The 16912-nt window shown below is 45.3% G+C and overlaps 1 protein-coding gene across 1 annotated transcript in view; it reads right to left on the bottom strand.

The window, feature by feature from the left end:
• ABTB2 (ankyrin repeat and BTB domain containing 2) overlaps nucleotides 1-7543 on the bottom strand; it is a 191837-nt gene extending 184294 nt beyond the window's left edge. Inside the window, exon 1 of the mRNA XM_043971339.1 lies at nucleotides 6174-7543. Coding sequence (XP_043827274.1) covers nucleotides 6174-7050 — 877 coding nt within the window. The 5' untranslated portion in view covers nucleotides 7051-7543. The remainder of the gene's footprint in view (nucleotides 1-6173) is intronic.
• Between the last annotated feature and the right edge of the window lie 9369 nt (nucleotides 7544-16912).

The raw sequence follows: 16912 nt of genomic DNA, 5'->3' as shown, positions 1-16912 counted from the left end.
TCTTCGAGCCTATGAAGGTTCTTTAAAAAACAAAACAGGGGCAGCTAGGTGGCGCAGTGGATAAAGCACCAGCCCTGGAGTCAGGAGGACCTGAGTTCAAATCCGGCCTCAGACACTTACCACTTACTAGTTGTGTGACCCTGGGCAAGTCACTTAACCCCAATTGCCTCACCAAAACAAAACAAAACAAAAAAACAACCACAATGTAGACCTACTCATGGGAAGTTCACAACCATCTTGAGAAGTTATCTTTATGGATCTTACTCTCCAAGGCAGTGACACTGGCCTCCTTCCTGTTCCTTGAACACAGGACACTCTATATTCCCAGACTCCAGGCATTTTCCTCAGCCATGCCCTGTTCCTGGAATGCCTGGACTCCCCATCTCTGCCTCCTGGTTACCTTTGAGTCAGCTAAAATTACACCTTCTGCAAAAAGATTTTCCTAATCCCTCTGAATCTTAATACCTTCCCTCTGAGATCATTTCCAGTTTACTCTGTATTTTGTTTGTATGTAGTTGTTTTGCATGTTGTTTTCCCACTCTTAGACTATGAGCTGCTTGAGAGCAGGGAACTGTGGGTTTTTGCCTTCCCTTTTATCCTGGGTATCCTTGGGCAGCTAGGTGGTGCAGTGGATAGAGCACTGGCCTTTAAATTAGGAGGACCTGAATTCAAATCTCAGCTCAAACACTTACTAGCTGTGTGACCCTGTGCAAGTCACTTAACTCCAATTGTCTTAAAAATATCCCCGGCCATCTCCAGTCATCCTGATGTATATCTTGATACTGGACACAAATGGCTGGGGAGGAGACAGCAAGACTGGTGACTTTGCACAGCCCTCCCTCACTTAAATCCAATTCACAAGTCATGACAGCACAATGATGCCATGGTCCTCTTCAAGAAACGAGAACAAACACCACCAGTTTCCTGGGCGCTTAGCACGATGCCTGACACATAGTAGGTAGGTTTAATAAATGCTTGTTGACTCCACAATAGTTACTGTTGACCTCATTTTACAGGAGAGGATGAGGATGACAAATCTCAGAAAAGCGACTTGTCCAAAATTACGCAGCTAGTGTCCAGAAGCAGAATTTGAACCAAGACTCTTCTGAGCCCAGGTCTAGCTCCTTCCAACAACACTGTGCTGTCAGGAGAACCACCAGAAAGCACATCTCTTAGCCTCAGGGAAGCATCTTTGGCATCCTCCCTAGAGGTATCTACAGTTTAAGAAGAAAGCCTTTCTGTGGTCTTAGCACTCACTGGGCCTGGCACACAGAAGTTGTGGGGTTGTCTAATGGGCTCCTTGGCCTTTCATACCTAACTCTTACTTGACCTGTATTCTCTGCATGCACTGGTGGGGGGTAGAACAAATGAGCCACCCTGGCCATGTTACTTCCTCTATGCATCTCTCAGTTCAGCCATCAGGAAAATGGGGGGACTTGGTGAGCTGGTCTGTAAGGCCCCTTTTGTGTTCCAGCATTCATTTTAAGGTTTTGTACCTTATCGTTAAAAACTTGTCCCTGTAACTTTCTTCCCTGACCATCATTTATTCAGACATGAAGAATTTTTTGTTTTTCAAATACCTTCTTTTCTAGCCTCCCCAGTTTGAGTAAAATGGTCTGAGAAAAGACAAGGCAAACCGAATTTTCCCCTCAAATCATCCAGGTGCTAAGACTGATCCAAATAGCCGAAGGCCGCTCAATTAGCACTTTCTCAGGCTGTCGATTGCCTCAGTGGGAGTCCATACCCTCTGACAGTCCCTCAGTTAAGTTAACCCCACAGGCTGGGGAAGGCTTTCTTCCCTGCCATCACACACAACAAGCATTTTCTCTTCTCTACTCCAACTAAGATGTTCAGACTTGCCCCAGCCAACTTCCTTTAAAAGCAAGCAATTCAGAAAAACCTGGATTGAGAAGATGTTGGAATGTAAACTTCTTAAGGGCCAGAACTGTTCCATTTTGTTTCCATATTCTCAGTACCTAGAAAAGGGATTTTGGAGGTCATTCTCATGTGAAACCAGCATTTTACATACGGAGAAACTGGTGTCCAGAAAAGGTAAGGTAACTCAAATGGTAGAATCAGGATTCAACCTCAGGACCTTGGAACCTGGTGACTCCAAATTTATGCACTATTTCTACTACACTGTACTGCCTCAGAGACAGTGCCTGACAAATAAATACTTGTTAAATTGAAACTGGAAAACCTCCATCTCAAATGACTCTCTCAAAGGGACTATAGACACTGTTACTGTATCTTTAAGAACCAATTGGAATGTTGTGGATAAAGCAATTTGTGCTGCCTCAGATATGGTGCCTGACAAACAGAAGTTATTCAATATATGCTTGCTGAACTGAATTGAATTTATATACTTTGCAAAGGAGAAAATTTCCACCCACAGCCTATCATTTAATCCCAAGGTCTAAACGCTAAAGGGGGGGAGGGTATTTCTTAGTCTCTACAGACAGCCATGAAAGACCTATAGAGAAACATTCCAGACCAGAAATTCAGAACTTATGTTCAGCATCAAGTTTACCTATGTGGAATAAAATGAGGAAACAAGCTACCATCCTCTACCAAAGCTGTGTTTTTAAGCGATCCTCTGTTAAAGTGGTTTCACTACTTCCACATGAGGAAGCTATGAAGATATTATCATTTAATGGTGTTTTTCTGGTAGCCTGGACATCAATACCAAATGAGCAGGCAATATGTAACTCCATACAAAGCTAAAATAATGTGTTATAAACACTCTGGGACTTTTATCTTCCATCTCAGGCTGAGCAAAATCATCTTTGTCTGGCAATCTGCATAATGGACATGAGTAGTGCTGGCTTTTAAATTCCAGGTTAGAAGAACAGAAGTTTAAAAGCCATATACAGCTGAGTCAAATGCATACTTCCATACTGTATAATTAGCTAGCATAACAACAATAAATATATAATTTAAAGGGAAGACCAGCAAGGGAATATTAACCATCCCCCCTTCCTCTGCCAGTCAACATTTGGGATTCAGCTGTGCAAACTCTAACCTTGCTGGCCTTGGGGGTATTTTTAATATTAACAAAAGGTTTGGACTTCTGGGTTCCTTCCCCAAGCAGTTTGTTTCTCTCTCTAACTAGCTTTCAGGCAGAAATTAATTGCTCTTCTTCTAAGCATTCATTTTATTTTGTCTAAATGAACTCAATAAATCAGTCCAGTTATTGTTTAGAGCCCTTCTCTCTCCCTCTCTTTCCCTCCCTCTCTCTCTCTCTATTATCACATATTCAAAATGAGTATGCAGAGAAACAGAGGTGATGAATGGTCACCCAGCCTAACATTATTCCATGGAGACAGTGAAATGAAAAGGGGAAATATTCTTTCTGATTAGAGAAGTTTGTTACCTTAGCGTGTGCAATTACCTTAACTGCTTCTATTTTGGGACTGCTTTTATTTTTTATGGGTGTAGGCTTTATAAAGTGACTTCCAAATAATATCCTTGATAGCGTCAAATCCTCATCCTGAATGGAAAGCCCCCAAAACTTTACACAGGATGAGAACTAGCTCAGTTGTATGAGCACCCACAATTCATGGAAGACACCTGCCTTCTGGAATCAATAGGCAAGAGGGAGACAATGAAAAGAGCATTGGATTTGTAGTCAAAGGTCCTGGGTTCAAATATAAACCCATCTACTTTTTACCCATTTGACCTTGGGCAAGTCACTGAATAACTCTATGTCTTGGTTGTCTCATGTGGTAAACAAGAGGTTAGACCATATGACCTGTAAGGACCCTTCCAGCTCTGACGCAATGACTGAATGACCTGGCAGGTATCTATGATATACCGAGTTTGGTCATTCTGTATTTTCATGATACCTGGGAAAGCAACTCCTACTTTATTATTTTCCATCTTTATCTGCAGCCGGAGACTCCAGAGGTTAAGTGATTCCCTCAGCGCTGGAGGCAGCAAACCACAGGCAGCAGCTGTGTATGAATGGCAAATTTCAACACTCATCTATTTATTGTTCAACGAACAAGTATTTATCGAGGCACTATGTTCAAGACATGGTTTGAGGTGCCAGAAAGGGGGGGGGGAGGGAAAAAAATCTCCTTGCCCTGACAGAAGTTATAATCTATTAGGAAAGATAAAAGACAGAGACACCAGTTACCCCAGGACACCTGCTCTTTGCTTTGTATGGAAAAAACACTGGGTTTGGGAGTTCAAATCCCCTCTCAGGCACTTAGCTGTGTGATACTGAACCAATCCTGTCAGCCTTTCTCAGCCTCAGTTTTCTCATCTGGAAAATGAGGACAATAGCACTTACTTCATGGGGATATTATAAGGATCAAATGAGAGAATATATATGTATACATATATACACACATAGGCATGTATGCATATATGTACGTGTATGTGTGTAACTTTGTAAACCATAACATGCTATGCACATCCTATCCTCCTCCTCCTCCACCATCATCATGATTCTAAACTGCTGCTGGTATTACTGAAGGAGCTGTCCTTCAACTCTGAAGTGTCCCCTCCTCTTGAGAAAGTCACAGTCCCTGCTTAGGAATCTGAAAGCTAGCTGGAAACCGCCCATGGCCAGCCTGCCTAAGCTCCCTGGTGTTCCTGTTTGTGACATCACCAAGCTGGTGTGGAGGAAACCACAATTACTAGTTGTGGCAACATCCACAAAAGCCCTGGATTGGTTTCAGGTGGGGGCCGAAGCAGCCGGCTTACCAGATTGGTGGGGGGAGGAGCGGGAAAGAGCTCCCTTGGTTCATGTGATTTCCTTTGGTAGTACAATAATTACAAACAAAACCACACTGGAGCGATCCCCATTCGGGTCTGCACAGAAGAAACTTGGGCCATTAAAATAATTTTATTGCTTTCCATGGATTTGGAATGAAGATAAACAAAGCTGCTTTCTCAATATGTTAACCCTCCCAAGAACTGAGCTCTTTTCAGTTTCCATAATGTGTTGCCTGGCCTTCTTCCATCCCCTTGTTTGCCTTGCTGCCCCCAAACTGCCTTCCAATCGGATTGCAGGGATATCTTACCACAGGAGCGCTCTAAATATTTTATATTATGCCAACTCTTGAAACTGGAGACTGGGAGGCAGTTTGCTGTTGAACACATTCTACATGCTAAACATTATCAGGAAGGTGGGCTAAGTGTTTGCCTTTTGCCCCATGCACTGAAACCATGCCATTCTCTAAGGAGCACCAACTACCTAGTGGTTTTCCCTCCCCTGCCCCTGCTTTGCCTCCATAGACACCATAACTGTCCTACAATGTCTAGCTCTTCAATATCAGCACCCAATGTTGCATGCAGTTAAGGCCTCCCAGGAAAACACATGAGGTCATTTTAATAATCAAAGGTTGGTAGGGCTTTAAAAAATAGCAGGCCCTTGAATGAGGCCAAGTACGATCTGTGGGATTCGCAAGGACTAATCCGCCTCTGGCTTCATGCAGACTTTAACTAATGTCTTCCACCTCAGATGGGTGCCCAGGCCAAGGGCAAGAGTACCTCACTGTGTCTCTACCCTTCTGACTCTTCTCTTCTCATCAGTTCCTAAAGCTCTCGGCTTTGATTGTCTGGATTTGGGGGAACGGTGAAAGAGGGAAAAGGGTTAGGAAGAACCAAGTCGACTTCTCCTGACTTTACCCACATCTGTACTTATGCGAGCGGTGACGGGGCCAGAACCACAGACAGCGACAATCCCCAGTCCATAGTGAAGGTGTCCACCAAAGTTAGAAATCTTCCCGGACAATTAATATAACAGAGACCAAAACTCCCGATCTTTGACCAATGGGGGACCAAGATGTATAGGAATGTATGGCTGATTCTCAAGGCTGCATTAACTATGGTGCCAAGAGAAGACAGCCCTCCGCTTGTCCCTAGGAAGGCCACGTCGGTTGTCCATACCAAAGAGAAGCACCGATTGTTTGCAGCTTCGGGTCCTCCAAAGGTGAGGGGGCTTGAGGGCGGGATAATGACCTAACAGGCGCTCGAGCCGTCTGAAGAAGCCCCAGTGTAGTTACACTAATCCAGGGACCTTCCGGGTCAAACCCTCAGCTCTCCCCAGAGCCTCAGCACACCTAGCGTCTTCGTCCTAGGAAATCTCGTCCCGGAGTAGAATCCTACTGGACGCAGCCACCAGCCCAGCCCTCCCCACACGACGGCGGGGCCCTGGTTCTTACCGTTGGCGTTCTTGCCGCAGATCAGATGCTCGTAGGGCTGCAGGACCCCCCAGAGTTCGGCGTCGTTGTTGATCACCATCTCCAGAGCCTCTGCAGACACCTCCCCGCTCCCGCCGTCGGGGCTCTGGCTGGCCGCCAGCACCCTGGCCCGAATCTCCTGCACCAGGTTCTCCATGCACGCCGTGAGCGTGATGGCGGCGTACTCGTGGATGCGAACGGAGATGCGCGTGTCCACCATCCAGCGGAAGAAGCGGCCCACGGAGAAGGTGAGGCCGCAGCGCGCCGACTTGCCCTGGCGCAGCCCGTCGCCCGCATTCATGCTGTAGAAGGACAGCGCCTTCACGGCGGCCAGCGCGCAGCTCTCGGCCAGCGCCCAGCTGTGGACGAGGCGCACGGCGCTCTGCACCTCGAAGCGGGTGCATTTGGCGTGGAGGACGCTCAGGCGCTGCGCCTCGCGGGCCACGCGGATCAGCGCCCGACGCAGCAGCACCGCCACGCGCCGCCCGGCCTCGGCGGAGAAGTGGGGCGGCCGCCGCGCCCCGGCCCCCTTGCGCAGCACCCGCAGCACGTCCGCCTCCGTCCAGGGGAACTCCTCCAGCTCCGGCAGCCGCGGGCAGCGCGAGAAGAGGTCGGCCACCTCGGGGTCCTCGGGCAGCACGGTGTTCACGGTGTCCCAGCTGTTGTGGCGGCTGTTCATGGAGCCCGAATAGCACCACCAGGCCGCCCCCCGGTGCTGCTGCGCCGACGACGTGAGCGCCTGCGAGTTGGACTTGGAGGAGGACAGGCTAAGAGAGCGACAGGAGTCCCCGGCCCCATAGCCAGAGTCCAAGGTCAAGTCCTCCAGAGTCTTCAGGGTAGAGCTGTAAGTGCCGGCCATGGGGGAACCTGGCTGCGGGGCTCTGCGCGGGGAGCGGGGGAAGAAGGGGCGCTCACGGCTCCATGGCCCCGCGCGCCCCTCCTCACAGCCCAGCCCAAGCGCGTCCGTCTGGCCGGCCCGCTGCCGCCTGCCGAGGCTCTAGGCGCGCCCGGGCGTCCGCCTCCTCTTCTGCCGCACGGCCCCAGGGGCCTGCATCGCCCGCCCGCTCCCAAGGAGAAACCGGGCGAGGACGATCCCGGGAAGCGGGTGCCAAAGCCGCTCCGGCTCCGAGGGGGAGCGCTCAGCCCGCGGCGGGGCGAGGGGGAAGCGCTTCCCTCCCTCTTCGGCACAACTTCTGGCTTTTCGGCCAGGCGAAGCGCCGGTCCCCTCCGGTGGCAGGGCCCCGAGAGAACGAAGAGGGCGTTCGTGTGGCGGGAGGAGAGCAAACGAGGAGGAGGAGGAGGAGGGAGAAGAAGAAGAGGAGCCCACACCGAGACCGCGAACCCTTTACCGGCCGCGGAGATAGATCTGGGCAAACTTCTGAGCTGAGCCGTTCGGCACAGCTGGCCACGGGGGCGGGCCGCCCGGATGCAAATGAACCCCCGGCTGGCCAACCAATCGGTGGCTTCGACGGGGAGCCTGTCCGCCACTGCACTCCTAGAAGGGCGGTCACTATGCAAATTAGGTGTCGACGTCGAGAAATTGGGCGGAGGAACCAGAGGCGGGTCCCTGTAAAGGGAGAAGCAGAGCGTTGGGGAGAAGAGCGCAGGAAGGAGGTGAGGAGAGAGGAAGCGTTAGGTGTGAGCACAAAGGAGCCTGGTCTTTCCATTTCCTTTAGTTCCTGGTCTATTATGCCAATCAATCCGCAAGCTCTTTTAAAGTGCCTACTATGCGCCAGTCGCTCACGGTGTTAGCCGTACAAAGGAAAAATGAAATGGTCCCTGGCCTGGAGGAAGGAAACAAACAAATGTTTATTAAATGCATACTATGTGCCTGGCGCTGTACACATATTGTCTTTAAATCTCACAGCCCTCGGGGGGAGGGGGGCTAGCTACTATTGTCCCCTTTTACAACTGAGAAAATTAACTAGCTGAGTCTCACTGATAGTAAGTATCCGAGATTAAATTTGGACCCTGGTCCTTCGGACTCCAGGCCCAGCAGCTCTCTTTACTGCATCGAGCTGCCTTCTCACATTATATACTGGGAGATGGCATACACACATCAGTAGAGAGAACATCTATCCAGATTACAGACAAGGTGATGGGGGAATGGGTGGGTGGAGAGGGCTTTGGTAGCCTGGAATCAGGAAAGGCTTCCCAGTGTGGGCCTAGAGCTGAATATTGAAGGAAACTAGGGGCTCGAGTTTGGCTGAAAGCTGAACGGGCCTGAACTAAATGGGGAAGTCAAGGCTTAGGTATGAGTCAGACAGACAGACAGAGACATACACACAGAGAGACATACAGAAGTGAGAGAGAGAGAAGAGAATGAATATAAGAATGTCTCGGAAAGAACTCTGGATTTAGATTTTGAGCCAATACACCTTTACTGCCTTCCTTCTCTCATCTTCCTGGGTTTCAATATATAAAATTAGGAAGTGAGACTCTCAGATGATGTCTAAGTCCCCTGTTCAGTTCCAGATCCTACACCTGAAAGGAGTTCCACCCCATCTCCTTTTCTTCACATCCCTAATTGATGATGCCTTTCACATAGTTGAGCAATCACTCATTTAAAAAATGTCTTCTCTTGGCTGGGCCTGGATAATAATAGATCTCATTGATATAGCTCTTTAAAGTTTGCAGTGACATATATTATCTCATCTGGTCTTCACAACAACTCTGTGAGGCAGACACTCGGGTACTGAGGTGAGCATTCATATACCCATTTTTTTTTTTGCAGGGCAATGAGGGTTAAGTGACTTGCCCAGGGTCACACAGCTAGTAAGTGTCAAGTGTCTGAGGCCGGATTTGAACTCAGGTCCTCCTGACTCCAAAGCTGGTGCTCTACCCACTGTGCCACCTAGCTGCCCCCCATATGCCCATTTTACAAATGAGGAGTCAGAACTCAGAGATGTTACGTGATGTGCCCATGGTCACAGAGCTGGTAAATAAATACTTCACGCAGGATTCAAACCCAGATCTTTTTTTACTCTAAGATCAATACTGTGTCCATGAATTTAGGCCATCTCCTCATTAGGATCTGTGTATTTTTATGTTTTTATTCCAATATCAATTTTTTTAAAGTGCTACCTTATATTAAAACAAACTAAAACAAACAACCCTTTTACCCACATACAACTTTGAGTGATACATGCTGAAAATGTGGCTCTACATTGTTGACAGTTGCCTTATATTTCTTTTATATCTCTCCTTCAGTGCCTAGCACAGGGCTGAGCTCAGAGTAAGTGCTAGAAACAAACTGAGACTCTCACAATAACATGATTTGCTACATATGGATAGTATAGAATTCTGTACATGATCACTCTATCTTGGAGATTTCCAAGAGGGGTTTATTACTGGAAGTAAGATGCAATCTGGGAAAATGGGGGGGGTACTAGACTGGGAATCATAGGATCCTTAGAACCTAGAACTGAAGGGACCTTAGACCTTAGATCCTTCTAGTCCCGTTCTTTCCCTTTACAGGTGACTTTTCCAGAGGTGGAACCTGGAATGGGTGGTGTTTGACTGCTGAATCTAGCACTCTCTTCTCTACACTGGATCCTACCTGGCTGTGTGACCTTAAACAAGCCAATTGAACGTCCCCAAGCCTCAGCTTCGGCTGGCATCAAGGGAGGGATGATTTTTATAAGGCTTCTTGCAGTTCTCTCTAAAGAGATCGTTCAACATAGGGAAGTTGAACAGCTCTCACCAATCAGAGCTCTCGTTTATTTTCAGGCACCAGTAAATCTATCCTTGCTACGCTTACATTTCCTCTTCTGGTCTATAGCTATGCATATACACACGCGCAAGAATATATATGTGTATATATCTCCCCCCCTTCCAGTGGTATCATAAAATGAATGAGGGGATTGTAAGTGGGTTTCCTGATGTCAGCAACCCCCTACTCATGAATGGTTCCTTTGTGCTGTTTTACACAGTTCTGACCTTGGACCGTGAGTTGGATATGAACTAGAAATGTCTGGTTTGTTTCTTTGCTCCCTAAATTAATGGGCCTTTTCTCTCTGAAGCTGCTTTTTATTAGGATGGATCGCCTTGGGTTCCCCTTCCACAGTTCTTGAAGCAACACTGCCCCCTGCTGTCATCTAGCTCTTACCGAAACAACAACTACAAAAAAAGGATTAGTGACAAAAGAAAAAAGAAAAGAAAAGGGTAATGCTAGGGAAATCATAAACTAGACTGAAAACAAAGAAGGGAGAGGACAAAAAAATAGTAAAGATTTTGGGGAACCAGGAAAAGGAAGAAAACACCCATTTATTAATTGCCTACAATGTTCTAGGCATTTAACAAATCTTATCTCATTTAATCTTGAGAGGTAGGTGCTATTATCATTCCCATTGTATAGATGAGTAAATTGAGGCAGGCAGAGGCAAAGTAACTCAACCATGGTCACACAACCATGTAATCTTAGTGCCTTCCCTCTAAAATTATCTTTGATTTTTCCTTTCTCTATCTTGTTTATACATCATTTTCTTCGTGTGTTTCCCTCATTAGAGTATGAGCTTCTTGAAGATAGGGACTATCTTTTGCCTTTCTTCGTATTCCCAATGCTTGGGGCAGCTCTTGGCACACAGTAGGCACTCAATAAATGCCTTTTGACTTGACGTGAAAAAGAAATGCAAATGTCACCCCCTACTGGACAGTTAGAGAAATCTGATATGGGATTTGCCAAGACAACTACCACTGAATACTAAAACACTATGAACCGGAAGGGTCCTTGGAAGACACCTAGTCCAAACCCCTCATTTGTCTCTCAGGTGAGGAAACTGAGGCCCAGGGAGATATCATAAGTGGCAGTGCTGGGATTTGGACTCAGCTGGCTGACTCCAGCCCCAGCACTCTTGAGTTTGAAGAGTAGAATCCAAAGAGTTGTGACTTCAACTGCTAATATGTCAACCAAGAAGCAATGAACAATGGTGATCATGTGGATTTATCTACCCAAATGGAAGGGTCTGTGATCATAGAGATCAAGTGATCACTACCACTGATTAAAGAAAGATTATCCTTAATGAGTAGGGATTTAATGATCAATACAGATTATGCATCGAAAAGGTAGGTATTGGAGGCATCTAGATGGCACAGTAGATAAAGCACCGGCCCTGGATTCAGGAGGACCTGAGTTCAAATCCAGCCTCAGACACTTGACACTTGCTAGCTTTGTGACCCTGGGCAAGTCACTTAACCCTATTGCCCTTAAAAAAAAAAAGGTAGGTATTATTTAACATATCATAGATTGCAAAAATAATCTCATCTCGGGGCAGCTAGGTGGCACAGTGGATAAAGCACTGGACCTGGATTCAGAAGGACCCGGGTTTCTGGCCTCAGACACTTGACACTTACTAGCTGTGTGACCCTGGGCAAATCACTTAACCCCAATTGCCTCACTTAAAAAAAAATCTCATCTCCTAGGAAGACATGATCAAGAGATGAAACTTGCTAGAAGCTCACCAACTTTCATAAGCTAATGGTCAACAAATCATTTTACAAATACAGGTCACAAAAATATTCTTGAGGGGGGCAGCTAGGTGGCACAGTGGATAAAGCACCAGCCCCGGATTCAGAAGGACCTGAGTTCAAATCCGGCCTCAGACACTTGACACTTACTAGCTGTGTGACCCTGTGTAAGTCACTTAACCTTCATTGCCCTGCAAAAACCAAAACCAAAACCAAACAAAAATATTCTTGAAAATCCATCCAATAAGTATACGAGCACCAGATCATTATCAAAGATAAAATGATTGCTAACCATTGCTTAGACATAGCATTGTTCTATAAAAGTGGAAGATCATCTTAAATAGCTCTCACCATGCTGAACATTCAGAATCTCTAAACCAAATGGGATGGAAAATATAGAGCAAAATATAGAGACCAAAGGAAGAAACCAGAATCATGTGAGAACAGGATGAATTAAATATTAACACCATTATTCTGGCTGCTACTGAAGGTGATCAGAGGATGCTTTCAGTGAGGCTACAGAAGATGATATCCCCATACCTTTAATCCATTACAAAAAGCAGGCATTTTATCTACTTGTATAATAGTCTTCAGAACGTCAAGAATAAAATAATATCGGGATAATGATTTATTTCATGATATTTTTTAATCTTAACTCCATCAAAAAAAGATGAGATTTAAAAAATAAATAGAAAGTACACATTCATATAACTTTCATAGTGAATTTCCTTTTTCTTTTCTTTTCTTTCTTTCTTTCTATTTTTTTTTTTAGTGAGGGAATTGGGGTTAAGTGACTTGCCCAGGGTCACACAGCCAGTAAGTGTTAAGTGTCTGAGGTCGGATTTGAACTCAGGTACTACTGACTCCAGGGCTGATGCTCTATCCACTGCGCCATCTAGCTGCCCCCATAGCAAATTTCCACACAACTCTGTGAGGTAGATAGCATGAGTAGTAGAATTGCCATTGGACAGATGAGTCCACTAGAGTCTCAGGTCAAGTTACTGGCCCAAGGTCATTCAATTAGTAAGGAGGTGACGTTGAGTTTTGACTCTCAGTCTAGCACTATACCAAATGAATTAGAAACTAGAACCAGAGATTTATAAAAGGAGAAAGTTATTTCAGAAGCTAGAGAAGTTTCTGAGAAAAATCAGTTGAAGATAAAATAAGTCTGAAGACTTGATGACGTGCAAGACAGAGATTATAGAAACTGGCCAAGGATGTTATATAAGGGTAGCTTATGTAAAGAATTAATTGTTATTTGAGGTTTTTATGCCTCTGTGAGAACCGGCCTGGGGCTCCGAAAACTGCACAGTGCTCCACCCACTGGTTGTAGCTGTTGCCATGGCACTGGCACCTCACGTCATCACCACTCGCTGATGCCTACATGGGCCTGGCAAAATTATAATGATTGGAAGCCTAGTGAGGGCAGTCATGTGACTGTCAGAGCGGCCATACCATTGGCTGGGGCTGTGTGGGGGTTTTCTGGGATTGGGGGAGGAGAATTGGGCATTCTAGCTGGACACTGGAAGGTGACAGGAGTTCTGCTGCATATTCTCAGCTGATTCCTGGGAGGTGGTATTTTTTCAGGTTGTATAATTTCCCTTTCCCCATTTTATTTCCTTTCCCTTGATCCTTCTGATCCTGTTTGTTGTTTTTTTTTTTTAGTTCGTTCTTGTTAAAATAAATCCTGTTCTGTTTTGAGGGAGGCTGCTGGTCTCCTTCCTTCCCCCAATATTTCAGCGAGCCGCTAAGCTAACACTCCCCAATTAAAAATTGGTCCCCACACCTACTACATCTGGAGCAGTAGTCCCCAAATCCAGTGAACTGAAAGTTATAAAATGTAGGGAAGGAAAAAGCCTATAATCTGTCCTTGAGATGGAACCACTGTCCATCTCCTCAAAATCACGAGGTCATTGTGGGATTAGACATATGCTATAGCAGTGATCAGTGACTGAGAGGGAAGAGAACAGGCAGTTTGCCACCAGGCTATCAGATACTGGGGGTTATTTCTAACATGGTATGTGGAGGTACCTGGCAGCTGGCTCCCCTTTTCTCTGCTGGGTATGTTGGGTAGGGAGTAAGAGGAAAAAGAGGGATAAGAGGAAATTAGATGGAGAGGGAAAAGTTGCTTGAAGATGCTCTTCAACAGCACTTAACCAGTGAGAAAACCCTGAAAAACTACACCAAGATTTAGAGCAAAGAGCACGGAATATGTGATAAAATAATGGGATTTGGCAGACTCCCAGGAGCCCCACCTGAAGATTGATTTGGAATTGATTGAATTGGGTGAGACTGAGAGACTGAGAACCTACTTAAGGATGATTAAATCAGGACCACACCTGGCTGGCCTGAGTAGGGTGTTGTTCTCAGAAGTTGAACCTAGTTAAAGTTGATTAAATTGAGATCACATGTGGTTAACCCTGAGTGGAGTGTGTTCTCAGAGGCTGTGGACTGCACCATCAACAGAAGACCACTCTCGACCAACCAACTTGAAGAACCTCCCATTTCGGGGAGGAGGACAGGAAGTAGGAAGCTGAGGCTGGTGGACTAGAACTTGCTCTTTTGGTTTGAGACATCAGCTTGGTGGCAGAACTTCACGTGGGCAATTAGGAAAGCTAGGATTTTCAGGCTATAAGGAAATCTGTTCTCAATCTTTCTCTCTCTTCACTATCTTATAATATATCTTTTAATAAATCTTTAAAAGCCTAAACTCTTGTTGAATTTATTAGTGATTTTAGCCAGCTTCCTCCCAAGACTGGGGTGGGGGGCAGATTAGAACCCACAATTCAGATTTTAAACAACACAAATATAATCAACAAAATAGGGAAATTTGGTCAGATGTTCATTCTTCTCCACTATGTTGTCCATATATGTCTCTAGACATACAACCGGGATTGTGATGGACTCTAGAGAGCTGATCTAATATTTTCAATTTTGTCAGCATCTTATGATCACTGGGGAATGGGAAAACTACATCATTCTCTATGCCATCTGCTAACCATAACTTTGATCCTAAGAAGACTACCTCATGAATATCCTGCCCAACAGGAGACACAAATTTACTCCCATGACCAAGAAGGAAATGGTAGAGAAATTGTGGTCTGTTGCTCTACTACCGAATCAGGTTCTTCTCGTTGGTTATTGGTCAGGTTATCACCATTGGGGAAGCATATGAATGATCATGTCATCCCCTCTCTTACAAAGACTTAAGAGGTCATCTATTGCTTCTAGGATCCCATATAAACTCCTTTGTTTGCCATTTAAACTTTCACAGTCTGCCCCCATTTTTTTTTTCTTTTTAAACTGAGTTTATATTACTCTGTCAGTAAAACTGGACAATTTGCCATTCCCTGTAAATGACGTTTCATCTCTTGCCTTCATAACTTTGCAAATACTGCAACCTTCATCTTCCCTCTCATGCCTACAATACACTTGTTCCTCATTTCCTTGGAATTCTTAGAAACTTTTAAGGCTCAGCTCAAGTGACACTTCCTTCATTGGCCGCTAGGTGGCACAGTGGATAGCACACTTACCGGGAGTCAGGAAGACTTGGCCAGTTCAAATCTGACCTCAGATACCTACTAGTTGTGTGACCCAGGGGAGGCAAATCACTTAACCCTTTCTCAGCCTTAGTTTCCTCATCTGTAAAATGGGGATAATAATAGCACCTAACTTCCAGGGTTGCTGTGAGGATCAAGTAAGATAATATCTGCAAATCATTATATAAATGCTATTATTATTATTATTATTATTTTATTGTTGTTATTGTTGTTGTTAGGTTTTTCCTAATCCCTGGCAGATTACTGCTCTTCTGCCACATCGTACCTCGATTCCAATATAGTGATGCTATTTTGGTCCTCTTCGAGACTGAAGGACAACAACCGACCAATAACCAAGTGTGCCCATAGGAAAATGTAAGCTCTTTGAAGGCAGGGACTATTTTGTTCTTCTCCTTGTATACCCCATCCCTAGCACAGGTCCTGATACATAGTTGCAGCTTACTAAATGCTTGTTGGATTGGTGAAGGTTCAAGCTCTAGAAGCTCTCTTCCAGCCAACCTCCCTAGGTATGGAATCCTATGCTGGCCATGAAACTACCTTTCATTTCCATATTAAGTGTGATGCTGATCTTTCATGAATATCTGTGATACCTTAATGCCTGATGGCATTGCTAATAGGCTGCAGAGGAGATTACAGCCTTATGCCCCAGAGCAATGAACATTAGGATCTTTGCCCCATCCTGGACTCAGTCAGCGTGGGGGCTCTATCTTGGCCGCTCCATCTTCCAGTATGTGTGGATGAATAGACAGTAATATCATGAATCTGGATCCTCCATTGCCCACCACAAATGTTTCCAGATAGACTCTTTGGTCAGAGTGAGGCTGGGGGCTGCCAGTATACAAGACGACGTTGACTTGACTTTATGTTATTTATTTGGGGGCATTTGACTAAGGATTTTAAAAAAAATAGAATGATGAGGTTGTCTAGCAGTACCAGTCTGTTAGACTGATAGAAGTACCAGTTCTGGACAAATGGCAAACCATCATGGCAAGTCAGAGCTGCTACAAACACAATCTTGGGGTGGGGGTGGGGGCAAAGTTCTCTTGAGAGATACAACTCAAGGCCATGTAGCTTTCATCATATCCAAGTTGGAAAGGACCTGAAAACTAGCCAAACCTTTCCATTTACTGCCAGTGAAGGAGGAAATTAAAAAAAAAATCTTGGGACTTAACCACCAAAACCATATGTAGTACAAGAATTGAAATAGAAAGAGATATGAATGGGCAGAACATAGGAAATGCTTTACCTAGAAATACTTTAACTAGAACATTTTCTCATGTTTGGCTCAAGTTTGAATCCTGGCTCAGATTCTGGCTCAGACGGCTTACAAGCTATCTGTAAAATGATTGAGTAGCCTGGATGGCTTCTCAGGTCCCTTGCTAGCTCAGGAATAATGATACTATGATGTTGCCTGATACATTTAAGGGATAATGATTAGCTACAAACTTTGAGTCAAAATGCAATGTACTGAATAAAACAAAATTAACCTTGAAAGGTAGAGGGTCCCAAGCAAAGGTGTTTAGGAGTAGATCAAGATGACTTGCTAAGAAACTAGTTTCTCCTTTGGAGAGTGAGTGAAAGCTTCCTTGGGCTATACATCAGTTTTGATAACTAGAAAGGCAGCTTAGAGGGACAAGATGGGTATCTTGAATCTCTGGCCTACGACCTGAAAACTTCTGTCTTTTGGTGGGTGTG

Source organism: Dromiciops gliroides, chromosome 6, assembly GCF_019393635.1.
Source record: "Dromiciops gliroides isolate mDroGli1 chromosome 6, mDroGli1.pri, whole genome shotgun sequence".
NCBI classification, from domain to species: Eukaryota; Metazoa; Chordata; class Mammalia; order Microbiotheria; family Microbiotheriidae; genus Dromiciops; species Dromiciops gliroides.
Note: the sequence above shows the minus strand (reverse complement) of the source record. Positions and strands in the feature narration are given on the sequence as shown.